This window comes from Chroicocephalus ridibundus, chromosome 2, assembly GCF_963924245.1.
Source record: "Chroicocephalus ridibundus chromosome 2, bChrRid1.1, whole genome shotgun sequence".
Taxonomy (NCBI): Eukaryota; Metazoa; Chordata; class Aves; order Charadriiformes; family Laridae; genus Chroicocephalus; species Chroicocephalus ridibundus.
This window is the reverse complement of record NC_086285.1, coordinates 55,223,231-55,244,184: the sequence shown is the minus strand read 5'-3', so window position 1 is coordinate 55,244,184 and position 20,954 is coordinate 55,223,231. Positions and strand designations below refer to the sequence as shown.

At 46.0% G+C, this 20,954-nt stretch overlaps 1 protein-coding gene across 1 annotated transcript in view; it reads left to right on the top strand.

The window, feature by feature from the left end:
• The first annotated feature begins 265 nt into the window (after positions 1 to 265).
• The window catches only part of ITGA9 (integrin subunit alpha 9), a 232,582-nt gene continuing 211,893 nt past the window's right edge, over positions 266 to 20,954 (top strand). Inside the window, exons 1-4 of the mRNA XM_063325548.1 lie at positions 266 to 516; positions 8,811 to 8,938; positions 10,362 to 10,468; positions 17,429 to 17,552. Coding sequence (XP_063181618.1) covers positions 347 to 516; positions 8,811 to 8,938; positions 10,362 to 10,468; positions 17,429 to 17,552 — 529 coding nt within the window. The 5' untranslated portion in view covers positions 266 to 346. The remainder of the gene's footprint in view (positions 517 to 8,810; positions 8,939 to 10,361; positions 10,469 to 17,428; positions 17,553 to 20,954) is intronic.

The following is a 20,954-nucleotide window of genomic DNA, read 5'->3' as shown; positions in this document are numbered from 1 at the left end:
GGAAGAGCCGTGGACGGAGCGGTTTGGGAGCGGGGATGCCAGAAGGCGGCAGGTCGTGTCCCCGGCGGGGCCGCCTTTCCCGGCGGGTCGCTTGCCCGCTCCCTCCCGCGGCCACCAGGGGTCTCCGGCGGAGCGGGGCGCGCAATCCTCGCGCATCGCGGCGCGGGGCGCAGCGGAGCCGGGTCGATCCGAGCCCAGCCGAGCGGCGGGGCGGGCACAAAAGCGCCGCGCCCGGCGGCCCCGCCTGGGAGTCGGCGACCGGGGGACAGTGCGGAGCTCGGCGGGCCGGGGCTCAGCGCTCAGCGGCGACGGGACGGGACGGGGCGGTTGCCCCGGGGGTCGCAGGATGCCGGCGGCGGCGCGGCGCGGCGGGGCGCGGGTGCTGTGGGGGCTGCTGTGGGTGGCCCTGGCGCGCTGCTACAACGTGGACGTGGGTCGCCCCGTGGTTTTCCAGGGCCCCAACGGCTCCTTCTTCGGCTACTCGGTGCTGCAGCACTACCACGACAGCACCCGGTGGTGAGTAGCCCGGGGAGGGGGGGGACGACTGCGCGGTGGAGCCGCGGGCGGGCTGGCCCCGGCGGGGCATCCCCAGGGCAGCCGCCGGGGAGAGGGACCGGGGGCTCTTGCCCTGCCTCAGCGCCGCGGCTCCGCATCCCTTCTGCGTGTTGGGGGGGTGTCACCCTGATTGCACACCGGTGTGTCCCCCCCCTCGTTGGGGGGTGTTTTAACACCGGGGTGCCCTTTCCCGGGCTGGCGAGCTGGCTGTCCCCAAGCGCCAGCGGTCCCTCAAGCGCCCGGCGGTGCCGTGCTTTGCCCGGCCCCGCTGCCTTTTTTTTTTTTTTTTTTTTTTTTTGTGGTGGTGGTGGTGATATTTAGCGGCTCGTCTCCCTGACAAAAAAGAAAATAATTTAAAAAAGCACGTGGTGTGAAAGATAATCGGTCGTGCCGTGTTAAACGGGGAAAAAAAGTTGAGTAGCGGTAACCTCCAGGCGGGAGCAGAGCGCTCGGGGTTGACAGTGCCCATCACTCCGTGCTGCGCCCCGGGCGAGGAGGAAAATCCCTCCGGTGGCCGGAGAGACGGTTCCAAATCGGGAGGGGTTCGTCCCCTCCGTGTGCCCGGCTCTTGGCGTGAGGGACCGCAGAGGAAATGAGTATGTGACTTTTTAAAAGAAAATAAAAATGACCGATGATAGAAAGTTTGTCTACATCTCAAAAAAATTATGCAAACTGGCAAGCTGCTTGTTTTTCCCGTTGACTGAAAAGAGCCTTGGAGCATAGTCTGTCTCTCTCTTGTCTGGGTCAGAGGCTCTTTGTTAGAGATTTCTCTTAATTGGACCTAGTTGATGTCATCTGGTGCACTTCTAATGTAAGTAGGAGCCACTGCTGCCAATAAACGTCCACAAAGCTCGTCTTTATCTTTTACACTTAGATATGGCCCGATTACTCAGCTGTTGATGTTGGAACTGTGGTGCACTGTGATATAAATAAATGTATTCATGCTGGCATCCAGTTCTTTAAAAATGAATTTCATTCACGCCCTTTAATTCGCGAGTAGCTGTATGCTCAGCCTTTCTGCATAGTGGCTTTCATGGGACATTCATTTTTAAGGACTTATCAGAAGACCTCGTAGAGGAAAAGCGCTCTGGGAGAAGAAAAGCTCTCAGTGTTTAACTTGGGGCAGGAACCGACAAAGGATGCAAAGGCTGAAAGTGACTCTCATTCAACACAGACTGCTGGGGATTCACAGTGGTGTGAACGAAATGCTGATCTCGTGGGGTATGGTGGGATGAAAAGGGTGGAATTTGTTGCTCCTTCTGTAGGTGTCTGTCATTCTGATCAATAACATGAATTATCTTCAGATAGCATCTGCTGGTGTGATTTTTTTTTTGGAAGGGGAGGTGGACTAGTGAGGAAGGTCTCCCAGATATCCCACATTGTTTGGAAACAATGCTGGACTAGCAGTGTTGGGCATCCGTCTGAAGGCAGGCATCTGTGAGAAGTCTGGTCCTCAAAAGTAAAAACTCCAGTAATGCAAACTCCAGTTTTCTGAAGATGGAGCTTCTTCATCAAGCCTTGGCTGTGGCACTCAGGAAAAAAAAAGTATCTAAGGTCATGAAGTCTTTTAAAATAAATAAATTGCTAGCCCTAACACCTAGAAGGCTTAGTAGCAGCTTAATATGGTCAGCATCAGCACTGGCAAAAATCATAAGGGTGGGATTGTCACCACTGATGGGAAAGCTCATCTTTTCATTGTGGAACTGGGGAGTTTTTTTTCACGGGTGCCTCAAAATCCTGTGCCCAACAGAGGCTTAGATAACAAATTTGGGAGATACGTCTTTTTTGCACTCTCCTTGACTCTAGTTTACTGTGTGCAGTTGTGCTCTTAATGCGTGCGTGCATCATAAAAGTCAAGGGACAGCCATGAATCTCTTTGCTCTTGAAAGTATATGTGGCTTTCTTCCAGATTTCTGAAGGTGCCATCCCCTGTACTGGGTGGGCATATTGTGGGTGCAAGCACACTTCTTTGCATACTACAACATAATATCAATTTTAAGCATTTAATGTACTTCCGGAAAGCTTAAAAGATCTGACCAGTCTTCCTTGACGTTCACACCATCAAAGGGCTGAACCCTTGTCAGTGCCTTTAGCTATGCTCCCTTCAACTGGGCATAAAGGCTTCTGGTATTATACAGTACTATTTTAAAACCATATTTATACTCTACAGAATCTTATACATGCTTTTGGAGCATAAAGTCTCTGATTTCAAGTTTAAACTGATTGCCAGTTGCAGGTTATTGAAACACAAGATGCAATCCCAGTTTATTGGATGAGGGCAGAGGGAAATGCTTTGTAGAACTCACGCCGTTTTTCAGATTTGTCAGGTTTTTGTGTGTGAAGCTTTTGTGTGCAAAGCTATAGAGCTATTTCCTTAACTGGCTTGTAGAGTTACTGAGTGATTTTTAATTTATTTTTTCCCTCCTTCTCTTTCAAATGTGATATTCTTGGGAAAGGCTGAAGTCTGTTATAGGGAATATGCAGGAAAAATGTTTTCTATTCATCCCATTGTAGCATATAGCTTCTCTTAAGGGTTATTGGTCATAGAGTTATTGTTTGCTTTTGTGTGTTAGTTTTCTTCTTACGTTTGTAGCTTTTACATACCCAAAGAAGAATTATGATTTCAGTTTTCTCATGTCTGTTTGGCCTATATGCTACAGTGGGCAATAGTTTGACTTTAGACAGTGATATTTTGGGCACTCGTGGCTTGCCTGGTGAGCAGTGCACTATGTGAGCCTGCAAAAATGTGATTGATCACATCTGAGGCTGGTAGGGCTCCTGCCTATCTAATATTATTTAATGTGCTCTCAGGCATTTGAAAGTGTTGTCGTGATGGTTATGGGCTTCTTGCTCTTTATTGCCCGAGGGCCTGATATTCACCTAATGTACTTCTGATCAAGAGAGCTTCTTAGATGAAGTGTGTTATTCTCAGTAGCCTGTCTGTGTACTGGTGTGTGTGTGTACACGCGTGTGTGTGTGTATATGGTCACTGATCTATATTAATATGGTATCTGTATTGGGCAGGTCTTCAGTGTTTCAGCTCTTTGTTTTCCAACACCACAAAGGCACCCGTCTCTATTATGTACCGTAGGCTTGCAGGTTTCCAGTAAACCCATTCAGGGTTTGGTGATTCTTGAGGATTTATATGAGCCAAATATTCTTGCGGGAGGAAAGAAAAGGGGGGAAGGATATTTGGTTTGAAATACTGTGTCAGGTAAATGTGAATAGTCAGGCTGTTACACAGTCTTTGACACAGAAATTATAGTGCAATATGGATATTTGGCCTCCACTACAATAGTGGAGTAAATCGGTGTCTTTGACCTCTCTGAAAGAGTTAATTGCAATGATGCTTCCGTTTAGGAGTTGTTTTTGCACATTTTTCATCTCAAGAAAAGTTTGTCATCACAGATGTGCTGAGGTTATTGTATTTCTGACAATGTCTCCTTTTCCTTCCTTAAGCGGGTTTTATGGCTGTAGATCTTGAAAGGTTTACCCAGTTCCCCTTCATTTCCATTTTCAGCCGAGTAAGGAACCAGGTGGCTGCTTGCATTTGGAGCAGAGACAAGCTGAAGTGCTTCTGTTCTCTGGATATAATTTTGGAGCTTGGAATAAAGACTCAAAAACCGACCAAGAATGTTGCTTTCTCTGCTTTCCTTCGGACAGTTTAAAAAGAAACAAATGTCAGTTTTTGCCCCAGTAAAAAAAATATTAATAATGTGACATCTCTGATCATTCTTTTTCTTTAAATAAGATGTTGCTTCATCTCTCTCCTGTCCCCTCCCTATGCCCCCTTCTTGCTGTCACCCCCAAATCCCTCAGTAAGGCCATGGTAACAACTTCATCCTTTCTGGCAACATGATCTGGCACGAAAAAGTAGTGGAGTCAGTTTAGTTGCATGGTGTCCTGCTGTGAGTTTTACAATAAGGAATGAGTCTGGTTTCTGTGCTGTTGCTTCATTCCTTCAGTCCTGCTCTTCACTGGATTGCGCTGCCGCTGAAATAAAGAAGGCTGTTCTGCACCTCATGCTGATGGATGTGCTTGTGTGCACGTGTTAGTGCACGATGTGCTTGTGTGCAACTAGAAGGAAGATGCGGGAAAGGACCAACCCTGTGGAGGCTGGGTGTTGGGTTAACCGTGCCGTGTTGCATAAACAATGTAGTGATGCTGTAGGTGCTGCCATGGCATTCCAGGAAACTTGGGCTTGCTGTTGTTGGTCACAGATCATCCATCTACCACCCAAATAACAGCCCTCACACTTATTGCTTTGCACATAATGGATGAACCACTGGGGTTTTTATTTCGAGGACTTAGCAAGTGACAGAGACCTTTCTGAAGGGAAGAAGCTCAACTGGGCTGTGCCGGTGGTGCACTCTCCTCTGGTGCTGCTTTTGAAATCCACTGTGCTATGCGAGGATATTTAAAGACTTTTTTTCTCTGCCACTTAACATTGCAGTGAGGTGAGGTACCTACGCTCCCCAGTCCTTGAGCTGCGATTGCCTAATCGCGGCTGGCATGCTGTAGGCTGATGCTTAATGTGCTTGGCATCTCTCCATGCCATCGGTCAGCTCGACACATTCGTTCACTGTTCCTTCTGCTAAATGCAGCACTTAATTTCCAAATCTGTATGTCCTGAGGGTCAATCGCCAGCAAAGTGATAGTTACTGTTCTGCAGGAAGTAATTTTAAGGAGGTGTGGATTTCCATGTGGCCAAAAAGGCTTCTTGTCATCCATTAATACTGGCTGCTGCAGCTCCTGCAGTGTGATGGTTTCTGGCCACACAGCTGCGTCACTGTCTCCATAAGCTGCGTCGCTGTCTCCATACAGATGAGCGTCTGTCCTTGATCGTGCAAGTATGAATGCAAAACCAGAAGGTTAAATGGCCTCTCTGCCTACTGCTCCTAATGTCAGTTTAGCCCCCAGTATTGCGTTGACAGAGCTCTGGGCACATCAAGCAAAAGTGACCCTAAAATGGCCCCAAGCCCCACTCCTGCTGCCCGCGGTTCTCTGCCATAGAAAGGAATCCCTTTCTCTTGATGGGGTTTCCCCCTCAAGCTGTCTTCACGCAGCTGCTCTCAGATGCCCTAGGGGCTTCCTGCAGAGTATGATGGTTGTGATGAGAGCCAGCACTCATTGATAATCTCTGCAGAGAGTGCTGCCCACACCATGAGCCTTGTGGCAAAAGGCTGGAGAACTGCTGGGGCTTGCTTTGCTGCCAACCCAGGTACTCCTACAGCAGCACTGGAAATCTGTACCACAAAATAAGGCTACTTTAAACTAGTTGGAATATGTTGGAAGGTTGCCTGATAATAGCAAGAGGACAGGGTTGTACTTCTGCTGGCTGTTTACACATCTTCTGTGTTTATGCCAGGCAAGACTCCTCAGCACTGAAATGCAAGACAAGTGCATTAGACTCTAAGGCTTTGTTTTGAAATTTATTTCTGTTTAAATATGGTAGCAGAGAAAGACACCTTCTCTGGTTGCAGCGTTGTTTCATAGAAATTGCAAAAGATTTCAAAGGTGTTTTAATATGTAGGCGTTTGTTTTGCTCGATGAGTCCCAAAATGTTTGAATGCAAATGAGTCTTCTAGCCAGGTCTGCTGAAAAGGCTCATGACAGTTAAACAGGTGCCTTTCTTCTAACAGTTAAGCAGGTGCATACAGAAAACGCTGAAAGAGTAAAGGACACTCTTCTTGACAAAGGAAATATTCCAGTCTCAAACCTTTGAATAAAACCGAAATAAGTGGTATGTGGCAAATACCAACTTGACCAACCAAAAAGCATGTGAACCAACAGAAAACCTCCCATCTCCCTGAAGGTGACTGTCTCAGGCCATGGGCGAACATGGGTCACACCAGAAGGAACAGGAGATCTGCAAAGGTTTCACCTACTGGGGTCTTGGTGCAAGAGTGAAAGAATGAGAGAAGATCCTAAGCTGACATAGTGTGTGATGTAGGTGAAATACAAAATTTGAATGCACGGATGTTCAGGATGATCGAAAGTAGATTTGCTTTTGGCCTGTGTCTCCAGTTGCCTTTACTGGCTGCTTCCTTCTTTCTGCTTGGTCCACATGAATAAACGGCAACCAATGTTTTCTTTTTGAAAGGTATATTTGCTCAAGACAGCAATTCTCTGTGCCAGTAGCCTACTCAAATAATGAATTATCAATTTTTCCCATTCAGCTTTTTTAAGACAGCTGAAGAGTTTTTGTGATTTAGGCTCCTTCATCTCCATGTTGCATTCTGCAACCCCAGGTATCTTGTGCACTAATTGCTGAATCTTATTTACTTGTCTTAGGTTAGAGCAAAGCTTTTTTTTAAACCGCAGGTCAGTGTGGCCTACATTATCTTATTGTTATAACAGGTCATAGAAACAGTTTCTTGCTGTTTGCAATTTGAACCCGTAGCTCTTTAAGCTAGTAATATCCCCCATTATTTATTTTTGTTAGACCTCATGAATGTCAATAAGTGAATGACATGCATTCATCGCCTGTGTAAATGAAATGATTGGCATTTGATTTTCTGCCTGCCGCCTGCCTGGTGGGATTTCCATTTGGAGCTATTATTTCAAGCTCCTTTGCGCTCACTCCCCAAATGTGTGCAGGCTTTGTAGGTTTTAGCAACTTAAGTATTCCGGGCATTAATTCTTCTCACTTGTGAAAACATGATGTGTGCTGTAGAGCGCAGCCCCATCAAACTTCGGCAAATGATACAGCTTAGCTCATGAAACTTGGGAGAAAACAGTCGCTTATTGTAGGGAATTCTCTGTGTTTTGTAAACGTATTTCCAAATGTGATGGGACGGTTTTGTCACATCCAGGGAAGCGTGTATCGCAGCAGGAGTGGAGACGTGCTGCTGTTTGGTATAGGCCAGGCTCTGATGCAGAACAGCTCTCCCAGGTGTCTCAGGCTGACCTTGGACATGTGTGCGCCTTGTGCCTTGGGTCTCCCTGTGTTTAACCAGGATGGTGATGATGGGTAGTGGTTGGGGATGGAACTGTAAATTAGAGAATGAAAGAAAAGTTATTTAAAACAGAGAAAGCTTCTGTCTGTGCTGTGGGTGGGCTGCGTATGTGGACTGACTTTGCACTGTGGCTCTTTATCCCTTTAGTGGCTAAACCAAGAGCAGTGCCTCCTTGGTCAGCTGCTGCCTCCCAGGTAGCAGGCTGGATCTGCTCACGTGAGTGCTGGAGGCTTAGTCTTTTGGAGATGGTCGCCCCTAGTTCCAGCTCTGGGGTTAACTTCAGCCAGGATTTTGTTACATGCAGAAGCTCTGCCCTGCCTCACAGTGCAAGGGCAGCAGCAGAACTGATGCTAAACTACCTGGTGCTCCGTACTGCCTTCCCTGGAGCTACCTTCCTCCTACTTAACCCCCCTCCTCATCCTCATGTGCCCCAGATCCGAGCTCTCAACCAGGTGAGAAAGATTGTCCCTTTAATGAGGAGGTGGTAAAAGGGTTCCCTTAATATTTGTGCTTCCCCTATAATCCTCCTAAAAAAGCATCCCTTAGGGCACGAGCAGCTGCCAGCTTGCTAAACAGTTAACTGGATCATAACGTAAGTTATTAAAAAGTGCTCATCGTCTTTCAAGGCTACATTAAGGAACCCTCTGGTCAGAGCTGTACGTTGGTGCTTCCCAGCTCTCATGTGGGATAAATAGTCCAGGTAAAGTCTTCACAGCCTTAATGATAAATGTTGGTTGACAGCAGCATGTCGTGGAAGAGATTTGCTCCTATGGTGTTGGTTGAGGTTTTGTGCTGTTGTTTTTTAAAGCTATAGTTACATAAAACGTTCTGAGAATGGGGTGCCTCAACTTTCTAAACAAGCTTATTAATCTTTGCTGGCTGGCAAGCGCCGAGTTCAAATTTCATCCTCTCGTGCGTGTGTGTATTAGCTCTTGTGGGTCCTTGGATTGATAGGGATGTAGCTAAAACTGAGGAAAAATGGATGCAGCTGCTGTTGTCCATCCTAATACTTTCCTAAGTGCTTTTGGGGGGTAGGGTGTTGCTTTAAATGTGTTACAATCCTAATGGAAATTTAACTTGTTAAAGCATTTGTGCCTTCACTGGGGAAAAATGCCTTTATTGTGTGTGGTGTTTTCAGTTTGTGAATCAATGTCATCGTTTTACAAGGTTGCTGAAAAAAGTCCTCTTGCTGAGGAAGCTCTGGCAATGTGAATCTTGATGTTGTTTGTTTATTTTTATTTTTTTTTCCCTTTTCTCCTGAAATTAATCACTTGTTACTTTGCTTTTGGTTTCCAGGGTCTTGGTTGGTGCTCCCAAGGCAGAATCTAAATACAGCACCTCTGTTCAGTCCCCAGGAGCAGTGTTTAAATGTCGAGTCCATACCAACCCTGACAGAAGATGCACAGAACTGGATATGGGGCGAGGTGGGTAGTTACAATGCTTGGGGGGAGAAGGGGAAACCAAAAAAAAAAGACAACCCCAACCCAAATGGCTAGCAATCCTCCTGACAGCTTCAAAGAGGCCCTAAGACGCTGAGAGGAATTAGTCACCCTCTCCTGATGGATTTTGGCAAGGCTGGACGGGGCTTTGAGCAACCTGGTCTAGTGGGAGGTGTCCCTGCCCATGGCAGAGGGGTTGGAACTGGATGATCTTTAAGGTCCCTTCCAACCCAAACCATTCTATGATTCCATTGATTTTGAGCACTAGTAGCAAAGGTGTCATATTCTCTTCAGCATTATGAAATAGTGTCCCACCTCGTGTGTCCTCCCAGTGGCTCTGCTCGCTCCCTCCACCGAGTAGCCAAGCAAAGGTGGGTTTTTCCCTGCTTACCCTAAGCCACTGTCTTTTCTCCACCTGCTTCAGCGTAACTTTGCAGCATGCTGGTGGGTATGTGAGTGGTTGGGAGCGCTGCTGCCTACTCCAGGCAGAGCTGAAGTAAGGATGCGTGGGATGACCCCGGGCGGTGTGGCGGTGAGCGCATGATGTGCAGTGTTATTAGCAATGTGGCGATCTGTGTGTTCCCTTGTAATACCGCAAAATCATTCCTTGGGTTTGCTTCTTGTGCTAAGTTGCTCTGTGAGAGTTGTGCTTGTACGCTGTTGCACGTGATCAGGAACAGCTTTGGTTTCTCTGATGTACTGTCTGAATCGGGGGAAGGTGGAGTCCTAAAGTAAGGCTCTGATGTAAAAACCTCATGCTGGATTCTGGTGGAGAAAATGGAGGCCTTTTAATATTTTGGCTTTCTTGGTGACATGCGTTTTATTGCTTTCTCTGCCTATAAAAAAGGCATGTTACTCTTGTTCATCTTTTCATGACTGAGTCAAGTAGAATTTATTTTTATGAAGCTTACATGTGTTAAAACAGTGTTTTGGCTAAGTTTGATTTGTCCTGCTACTGTCATGTAAAGTGTCTCTCATGGATTCGTGAATACTGCCTGACAGGACTAAAGATTTAGGCCTCAATTTTTTTTTTTTTTTAAGTGCTCCAGGTCTCTTCATTTTCAAGAGCGGTTTTTGCTTTGATTGCATTCTGCAGGCAATCCCACATCTCTCCCATTGACTTCAGTGCGATGGTTTACCCAAGTAAAGCTGTGGACATGCTGTAATAGCTGCCGGCTGGGCTGTTCGGGAGAGGGTCTGTTGTCTACTATATATTTGTTGGCGCCTAGTAAGAGTGAGAGCATTGTCTCAATTAATGCATAGAAGAACTGATAATCAGGATGAAAGGGAAAAGAAAAGCACTGTCAGGCAGATGTTTGATGGGCAATCTCTTTTCTTGTAGGGATTCTTTGGAGGGTATTTAAAGCTCATGTCTCCTTGTCTTGCTGCCTTTCCCCTCTTTCTGTAGGCAATTCTCGGGGCATGGTCTGCGGAAAGACCTGCAAAGAAGACAGAGATGATGAATGGATGGGCGTGAGCCTGGCTAGACAGCCAAAGGCTGGTGGAAGTGTGCTGGTAAGTCCACTCTTTTCTTTGATCTCATTAAAACCGTTGCTGCTGTCTGACTTTAATGCTAAACACGTCAGGATTAATGTGTTCAGCAGTGACTGACGGAGCCCAGCTTTACAGGTAGCAAATTCTCTAGTCCCTTCCTTCAAGCGGAAGGAAAAGTGAGCCCCAGCCAGAAAGCTTTATTTATAGAAGGAGGACTTCAAAGCCGTCACACCTGACTTGTGTCACCCAAGGGTTTCCTCCTAAATCTGGGGGATTAAATCTTTGAACAGAATAAATAGAACTTTTTGTCTGGGAGGTACCTGCTAGTTTTTTCTTTTTGTCATTTCCCTATGTTTATGTAGAGAATATTATGCATCCTTTTTTCCTGAGCATATGTTTTGCGTGTCAGAACTTAGCATGAAAAATGTAAGATGAGTCTTTGTGGTGATATTTTTTCGTTATGTATATCAATTAAGAAGAGTTGAGAGTAGAGGTGACTTAGAGAGAGTTGTGTGTGGGTGGCTTTGTTGTCTTTGATACGGTTACCATGCAAATAGACAGATCAAGGAGAGCATATGTGGTCCTTAGGATGTGGAATTTATCTTTGCAGAACAACATTTCCTCTGTTGGAAAAAAGATAATCATAAAGAGAGCTGGGCAAAAACCTTTCTAAAATACATGGGTGGATCATGATCAATAGCTGTCTGTGTTTGCATCTGTGGTTGGGTTCTGACTGTCTACCCAAGTGAGTCTGTCTGCAGGAATGATAAATGAAATTAAAAAAAAAAATAAATTGCAACAAAATGTTGTGCGTAGTATATGTGTTAGGCAAATTTCAAGCTCGTATCAGAGTAACCCTGACAACAAGTTAATTCTTTGCATTGCTGTTTGGGAGTTGGAAACTTGCAGTATGACTTCAGCTTTCCAATGATACAGGGGATTGCCCTGGTGCATGGCACCAAACTGTCCCAAAGCTGCTAGTGAGAAAGATCTAGTACAATGATTACTGTGCCAACCACCCGTGTAAGGCAAGTGGATAAAGCTGCTTCGCCCAAAAGTGTTTTTCCTCATATGCAGTTGGAAACCAAACGCTTACGATCCAAGTCTTTGCACACCAACTTCCCCAGGAGGGAGCAGGTGGTTTTTATACCTTTCTTTGGTAGTACTGTGGTGTTTCATCTGATTGTCTCTCTTAGTGTACAGCTTGCCAGTGCTGTAGAGGCTGTCTGATGCTTTACCTTCCTTGGATGTTTTAAGTGTGTTCAGCACTAGAGTAGGAGAGGAAAAAGGAGCATAAATGAAATACACTGTAAACATGCATAGCAGAGCACAAAATTAAGGCATTCATGCTAGTGTAAGCAATTTGTGTTTTCGGGGGATATCCTGGTCTGTACATGTGCTCAGAGGTCCTGTGTGACAGCTCAGGAGTAACTTGCATTGGTCAGGATAACACTATCTCGAGACACGGCATCCTCTCTGTTTTCCAGTCATTGATCTGAACTAGACAAATTCTTGTCCCATTTTCAGAAACTCACGCGTACACTTTTTTTTAGACAACGTTGAGACATTTTTGTAAAAGCCACATCTTAAAAATAACAGTTTTGTGTATTTCGGCTCAAAAGGGAATGGGTTGCAGCTGATACTTAGGTGTCATCTCCCTAGACAGAAGCCCCAAAAGAAGGGAAAGCCAGTAGGGAAAAAAGCTGGGCAAGTACCAAGGCTGGGGCTGGTTGCTCAGTGGCTGAGGGAAGGCTGCAAAGGGGAGAGATGAGGGCAAGCTGTGAGGGCTTAGATTGGGGCTGAGGGGGCAGAAATTTCAGACACAAAGCAGGTTAAAGGCAAAGTGTAGCTAAAGTAAAGTGCGCAGCTGGTGGTGCGCTTATTCGGGTGCAGGTTAAGATGATAAAATGTCTCCGCAACTTACGCTGATTTAAGGAAGTCCTAAATCAGCCCTCTGACAAGATTATGCTGCCCTCATTAAGTAGATTCTGTCCAGATGCTTGAGGATGTTTAAGTGTCTGATTCTCATTGATTTCAATGAGATAGTTACCACCAAAGCACTCCATCTTAAACTACTAATTAAACATCTGTGTGTAGACAGAGCCTGGAATGAAGGCATACGGATTCCTTCCTGTATGGAGAATACCTGACTGTTTCAGGGCATTGTTACTCTCTGTTTTGAGACACTTTTTTAATGAAAAAGATTCATGACTTTCCCATAAGCAGGTGAAATTTAATTCATCTGCTCTTCTCATTTTAAAGATCAGGATTTCTTTAAAATGCAGCTGTCTTTGAAGCACCTGTGAGAAATTGGTGTTCTGAGAAGATGTGTCTCAATGTGCGTACAGAGCCACGTCTGCTGATTTTAGCTTTTTCATGAAATTACTAGATAACTCGTGAGTGATGCCCAGTACTTATGAGTATGTGGAATCTATATTGTCTGGCGTTACAGCTCTATTTGCTCCATCTCTTTCAGAGATCCCTTTAAGTCAGAGTGGTATCTTTGTGGTCAATAGCCCTGGATGGATTTCTTTTTTTTTTTTTTTTTTTTTCTTTTCATAAATATGGGTAGTTGCTTTTTAAACCCATGCAAACAACTATTCATACTCTTGACGTCCTGCGTTAGAGGAATCAGTCACAGAATCACAGAATCTTAGTGGTTGGAAGGGACCTCTGAGATCATCGAGTCCAACCACCAAAAAAAAAAAAAAAAAAAAAAAGCACCCACCTACTAAACTCCACACCCACAACCCCACACACAACACCCCACCACAAACAATAATCTTGGGCACTAGAGCATGCCCTGAAGAGCCATGTCTACACGTTTCTTAAACACCTCCAGGGATGGTGACTCCACCACCTCCCTGGGCAGGCTGTTCCAGTGCCTGACCACTCTTTCAGTAAAGTAATTCTTCCTAATATCTAATCTAAATCTCCCTTGCCGCAGCTTCGTACCATTTCCTCTGGTCCTGTCGTTATTCCATAGTTTAACTGCGGATTGTACAAAGCAGTGGTTGCTTTTGCTTTGAAACTGCTTAGTGGCTTAAACTTCTGTCTTATCGGCCTTCCCCAGTTGCTGGATAAGAGTACCAGCTTCAGCAGAAAGGGGTGGTAGGGAAGGTAAGGAGTGTGCAGGGGGGCTTTAGCTGGTATTTGGTAAAGGGGGTTGTGTTTGAGCCCATCTTGTGCCAGGATGTTAATGAACCAGAGTTTTATGTTTGTGTGACATGCTAAATAGAAAAGTATCAAAAAATGAGAACTTAAACAAATGAAGAAGTAAGATTAGCTAAAAAAAGCTCTAAGTTTGCCGTTCAGTGGCTTCCTGTCCTCGGGTATGCTATCAGTCAATATTTGCATTAATCCCAGTACTGCAATAATACAGCTGAGATTGCCAGCTCTTTCCAAACTGAAACAGCAAAAGTCCTTTTACTTTTACTTTTGTTGGGAGAGGAACCGGGTGCAGTGCATTATTATTTGGAGATGAGCCACATCCTTCAGGTCTTGCTCTTCCTAAATACCTGCCACATCTGTCGTAACTCTGTTTTTTTTATCAAGTGTTGCCATTTTTCCTCTTAAGTAGTTGACTTAGTGGCACATTTAGTGATTGTGTCTGTGTGTCTGTGGGGAAAAAAAAAACCAACCATCACTGCAGCAAAGCCAAAGCCCTCCTAGGGAAGGGCAAACTGGAAGTGGTCTGACAGTGGTACATTCAAAAAGTCCCTTGTTTGGACTTTGACTTTAGGATTCAGCAGAGGGCTCTATAAGGACCGTGGGCAGTCAGCCTCTAAAGTGAAGCCTGGGTCTCTCGTGTTGCTTTTCCTGTGGTGCAAAGCCCGTGGCTGGTGTTCAATACGCAAAAGAGCAAAGTGGCTGCAGTTCTGAAATAGCCTATTCATTACACTGCAGTAATGCAGTGTCTGCTATCACTAGAGACCTCTGTGTGCTTTGTCCGGAAGCTTTTTATTTTGCTTCAAGGGTTTGCATCCTTTCTCCCTTGTTTCATGGTAGAGCCAGAGCCTGTGCCCCGGCAGCAGCTGCGGAGCACCAGAGTGTGCCAATGGCAGCCTCGTTGCACAGGGGCGCACCTATGGCTTGCATCTAAAATAGGGTGTATAAGCTGTCAGTTATTTGCCCAGTTTTTTAACCCAAAAAACAAAAAACCAAACAAAACTCACAGAAAACCCCTTTCCACAGCAGCAAATTCAGGTGACTCATCTCTGTTCTTAAGACCTCTTCAGACATGTTGCCATCAAAGAAGGAAGGCTGCAGCCACCTTTGGTAGCACATCACCTTGCCTCAGCAACATTGAATAATGCAGGGACTACGTACTGTAATCCAACTGAACATTTTTGGGAAGGCAGGAGAACTAAAAGCAGCTGTGGACGAGCCTTGTCGTGGCAGGGAGACAAATGTGCTGGTTGCCTGGCTGCAGAGAAACGAGTTTCAGGGAGGAAGAGGAGCTGCTGAACTTCTGTCCATTGGGAAAATCTCAAATTCTGCAGCTGTGGTGTGGGGGAGTCTGGGGAAGCCCCTGCTGAGATAACCGAGGTGGAGCTCATCTCTTGGAGCTACGGTTACGAGCTGTCCGCAGACTCAGGCAGTCAGTGCTAAACTGTAGTGTGCCTGGATACACAGTACGCTGAGAGTACAGAAAAGTGATCATTTAAAAAAACCAAAAACAACACCCAAAACCCAAACAAAACCCGAACCCTAACAGATTAGGTAAGTGTTCCTAGAATTGCTAAACTGAACCCATAGCCTCCAGTTGATTTTGAACATATTTCTTAGGCAGCAGCTCCTTTTTTTTTTTTTCTCCTTAGACTGTTCTATCTTTCTTGGCCTCCACACCTCACTCCTGAGCAAAGCCTCCTGCTTCTGATGAAATGCTGCTGCCCTCCCCAGCTCTGTCGTTTGTGCTCCTCTGGGAGAGATTAGTAGGTTAATTTATGTGAGTCCCTTGCAGTTTCTGAGATATAAAATATCAAGGAATTTACAATATCACAATCCTTTATTTATCTTTCCATAATTTTACAAAATACTCTCAGTCTGTTTCCGTTTGAGTTTATATCCGGAGAGGGGGTTGACTTGACTGTCGCTTTAATAGTATGTGTCTTTATAGTACTGTCTTTAAAAGGGCTGTGCATGTGTATATTTTTGTGCTCGCAGCACAGATCCGTCAGGAGAGAAACTATTTCCTGGTTACTCTGAAAATGAGCATTTCACGTGCTGTTTTTTTCGTTGCTGTTAGATTTTGAATGAGTGGTGCATGGGGACTAAAATCGTAACTGAGCTCCTTAAAGCAGGTAAAGGAGTCTCCAAAGCTGCAGTTCGTAGGACTCCTCACGTGCATTTGGCTGTCGAGCAGCGTGCCATCAGAAGCATCCTTCGTGTCATGGGTGGCAGCCTGCGCCAGGCAGTGCAGTGCAGAGTTTTCCACGGCCCCTGGAGTCCCTCGTTATCCCTCTGCAATAGCCATCTTCAGGAGATACGTGCTTCTCCTTGAGTACTGGAAGTTAGGAAAGTAATAAATATCAAACTCTAAATGCAGCACTGCTAATAGCAGGGCAGGCTTTTGCACAACTGGTTTTACTCTGTTTCAGTTTAAAAAACGAGAGCAATATTACCCTTTTATGTCTTTCTGTGGTTAAGTATATGGGAAGGGAGCTGTGTTGACGGTTGGATTGAATTTTGAGCTTCCCAGTGGTTGGTACGCTTCCCAGGTCCTTTACTGGATAGGTGACACAACTGTGCTTGTCTTATGAATATATATTTTTTTTAATGATGTTGAGATGCTCCCATGGGAAGCTCTGAGGTCCTAAGGCAGAAAAATGGGGTAGCACAAAGGGAAGAAGACAGAGGGTGTCTTGTCTGGGGAGGATAGGGTCAAATGTGGGGATTGTGAAGGGGATGATGCAAAGTTGCCAGGAAGGTTGGAAGTATGTGGAGGAGGTGATTTGTAGCTTAGGGGCTAGTCAGTGTGCATAGGACCAAGCCTTAAATGATATAAATTGACACATCTACATTGACTTCAGTGACTTAGAACAGCTGGAGATATGGCCCGACATGTACTCAGGTTTAACGCCCTTGCTGTTTCACATTTCATTTCTTTTTATTCCAAGTAACTCCTGAGCATCAGGCGACTTGTGGTTTGTCTGGCAGCAATGCAGTGTTAATTTTTGGAGCAAGTGGGTCCTGGGAAGGTGTGAACCAGGCTTCACGCTGCTTATGTGCCTGCATGTGTGTGGCAGTTGTACTGAGCAATGTGTCCTGGTGAGACTGGTTTAGCTCTGGTTTTGCAGCGTGATATTATTCTTCATTATGAAGGGTAAGGCACCCCAGTCTCTGCAGCACACCTGCACCTTGACTGATGTTGTCAGTCTCGTTGCCACAAAATCTCTGGCATTTTCACTTTAACTCAGTACCAGTAAGCAAGGCCCAGCTCTTCTGTCACCAGAAACAAAGCCACCTTTCCCAGTGAGACAAGCCTTTCACTCACACATGCATCCTCTGGTGGGATAACCTTCTAATATGGTCTTAGTAACTTTCTGAGTCATAGCATCACTTCTGAGCCTCTTATGTGAATTCTCAATGTCTGTGTTCCCATTTTTCCCCCATTTCTGGCTCGTCTGGGTTCTGTTGGTGCATCTTTAGTTTAGAAAAGCTTCACTGGCCGTGAGAATTCATAGACAGTGAGAGATCTTGAAATCTCCAGCATGGGCTCTGTCTTGCCCTGAGACCTGGCTGTTTTCCTAGTCACGCACACGTGAAGGCTAAGATCTGAGCTGCCAGGTCAGGCAGTGTCATGAGATGCGGAAGATAAGTGAGAAGATACTTTATCTAGAAAGGGGGGTGTAAGGGGAGGACAATGGGGCAGTGAGGGGAAGGCGATGCTGAGAGGTCCTGTTCATGCGTGCTGTGCCTTGGTCGGAAGGCTCTCCTGTGACTCTGGGTCAATAACACATGTGATATGATCTGTTTTAGGCATGTGCGCACCGCTGGAAAAACATCTACTATGAGACAGAGTACATCCTGCCCCACGGCTTCTGCAATATCATTCCCCCCAACCTGCAGTCCAACGGGAAAAAGCTCTTGCCCTGCTACGAAGGTAAAGGGTGTTGGGACTGGGAGCGGGGCTCACCTCCATTGCTGCTCTCCCATTTTATAGCTGCTGTGTTTTCCCTTTATTTCCAAAGCCATCCACAGTAACCCTCAATACTGATATTTTTATTTCTTTTTTTTTGGTAACATACGGCTGACTTCCGGCACAGCTGGGGTGGAGGTTGGGTTTTGGATGAAGTCAAAATAGTAGCAGATAGACCGAATAAGTCCTGTGTCTTAGTGTGTGTGGTTGCACTTCAGTAAAGGAATAATACATTTCTGAACTGTGTTTTTGAGGCAGCAGCTCTCTCTCCCTTAAGTGAATAATCAGTAGATATTGATCTGAACTTGGCCTTTCATGCTTTGCTGTGGCACAGAATAAAAATCCCGAGTTATGTTGCAGCTGGGAACCAACTTGCTCATCTTAAGGAAATATTTTCATTTTTGTGTTTTGATTTATCTGAGAACTGGCGGGGTGGGGAAAGGGCTGCTTAACACCTTACTTATTTCAGGGATCTTCTGCAGCAGTTCATATGAAATTGTTTTGGGTGCCATAAGGTGTCTTGGTCCCTGTTTGGATCCTACAAAGGTCTGGATTTGTGGGCGGCATGGAGAGGGAGGGCTCCGGCTCTGAGCAGTGGGTGGCTGCGCCTGTTGATTCTGCTCCAAATCTCAAGTGTCAGCGTTTTAATTTTCCAGCTCTCATGCATTTGAGACTCGTGTATCGTGTTTCCTTTCCTAAAGACTTCAGAAGAGAGCGTCTCCTCAGCCAAGAGCAATTAACTAAACCAGAGGCCATGAGTGTGTTGTTAGGAAGAAGATAGGGTATCATCTCCTAAGATTTCTCAGTCTTCAGAGGAACGCTTGAGGGAAAACACCTTCTTGGTTTCTCCTGTCTGCCCCGGGCATCATCTTTCCCCTCTTGCCTGTAGGAGCCTCAGGAAGTGTGGAAGTTCAGAGGACAAGATGCACCAGGGTTTGTTGTAGGCAAGACCTCTAATTTTATTTATTTATTTGCCTTTATTCATTCTCCCCTTCGCAAGCTGGCAGCAGCCAGCAGCAGGCTTGCCGTTGACATTAGTAAGTGGGAGAGGGATAAGGCAGTGGATGCCCCAGTGAGTTTCTCTGCTGCTGGCAAGTGGCTGTGTCCCCGTTTCTCCGCTGCTGGCAAGTGGCTGTGTCCCAGCTCAGTGGCCCATGAAGCCAGCTCTGTGACAGCTGGGTGGTCCGTTCCATGCCCACTCTCTCCTGAGGCAATTCCTCACCTCCCTCCGGGCTTTGCTTGGGAAGCTGCCACTACAAATCCATGCAACTTCTGGAGACGGAATGCATTCCTGCATTGAGCATTTCCCAGCCCTGAAATTGGTCATTATTTGAAATGTGAAGGGGTTTGAGTCTCTTGACCCAGCCATGCCAGCTGCTCTGCAGCAGGATACAAGTAAATTACGTAAGCCTTCCTGTTGTGAGGACTGTCCTACTGTATTTGTCTTCCCCCCGCCTTGTTCCTTTTCAGCAAAATCAGGATAAGGCCTCATACTGAGGGAATGCACTGCAAATCATCCAATATTAACTTTATGGTCAATGCAGGGACGCAGCCAGGGCTCCCTCTCAGCCTATGTCACCACTCCTGTGCCGCCTTAAAGACAGCCTGCTTGAAGCTGTGGCAGGGAGGTGGTTTCGGGAAGAGACGAACCGCTTGTGTTTTTCTGTGCGTCATGTCTTTGGAGTAAAACTGCTGCTAATCTGACAGGATATTTGCCAGGAATTGCTAGAAAATAGAAATGTGTGGGCCTAGTACACGCAGAGCAGCCAGTGGAAAATTGGCAGGGCTGGTGCAGTACTATGTTGGCTTAATTTCACTTCATGGAGTGAAAATTGGAGGTTTGGGACTGATTTTTCTCCTCCCCCCAATCAGACATGAAATCACAAAGTATCACGAGGGATGGCTGCATTTGTTTACTCCTGTATCTTTTAGGTTTTAATAAAACAAGCTTAAAGAGAGATAGCTGTGCTACGTCATGCAGAGGGATTCATTGTTTGAGCTTTGCTGTGAAACAAGATTGCAGTCATCCTCATAACGTTTTTCTTTCACTTTCTGGAAGCAGCAGCAGAAATTCTCCTCCACTGACACTGAGGAACAGCCCAAAGGGGAGAAGCGGCAAGTCTGAAAGGGATAATAAACGTGGTGCGTGATGCAGCTGAAGTGACACTGCACTGAGGGCCTCATGGCCGTCACTGGGAGGCTGCCAGACCCATGGCTGCAAGCCCTGTAACTGGGGACTGCACCTTCAGTCCTGGAATCTCGGCCTTCTCCGGGACTTGCTGTGTGTGAATGGGTGCAGGCAGTTGTGTCCTCATTTACAGAAGCCCTGTCCTTAGCACAGCTAAGGTGATAAGCCCGCTGGTGCGGCTGCATGGTCCACAACCGGAGCTGGCTCTCGCATAACTGGCAAAGGGTGCAGGACAGTTGAGTGCACGTCAGTCTCCATCCGTGTGTGTGTGTGTGCGTGTGCACCTCAAGATGAATTATTAGCTTGTATAACAAAAGTCTTGTGCCAGAAAGGGAGAGGAGTCTGACCTTGGGACATATGTACTTAATGCATACGGTATGTTTTCTCTCCACATAAAGCAGGCTTAATAATTAAAGACAAAGGAGGAAATGGAAATTTCCTGACTGGATGGTAGTGGTGCAACAACATAGTAGTCTCAATCCGTCTTATTCTTGTCCGGCTTCCCTGAAAGGGCTGACAGAAGTCTGGAAGCGATTGGGAGCTAATGAGAACAGCAGCAAGCCTAATAGTTAAATGCAATCTTTCTGAGTAGGAACTAATCTGGTTTATATGAGCTGGATGTCCTTTGTGGTATAGCTGGCGTATGGAGCCATGGTCTTCCAGGCAGTGCTTTCACTTGTTTATTTTTCCCATAGTTTTAATGGCCTTCCAAAAAAAGAAAGCTGCCTCCTCATTCCCTCCTGCCCCAATGCATTCAGTTTGCAAAGAAAAAGGGTGGCCACATCTACTGTGAGAAGCAGCCCAGCTGATGGGGAGAGCTGGGATGGTTTCCTAGTTCTCTGTGGTAGGAGCTGGTGGTGGAGCTGGGCAAGACTGATGGACCCGTGGGTTAGTAAATAAGGGGATGGGCACATGCTCACTTGCCTCACCTCCAAAGGGATAAGCAATTTTTCCCACAGGGTCCAGACCACACTTGGTTTTCTGGGAGCCATCAAAACATCCCTGCTTTGTGGTGCAAACCCAATACCACAATGCTAGGTCAGAAAAATTGCTACTGTTTCTTCCTAGTGTAGTGAAACACTGTCAGATAGGAAGGAAGAGGCTTCCAGTGCAAATGATAGTTTACTGTAACTGTCCACTTTGCTTCCATCTGTGAAAAAGGTAGATACAGGACTTTA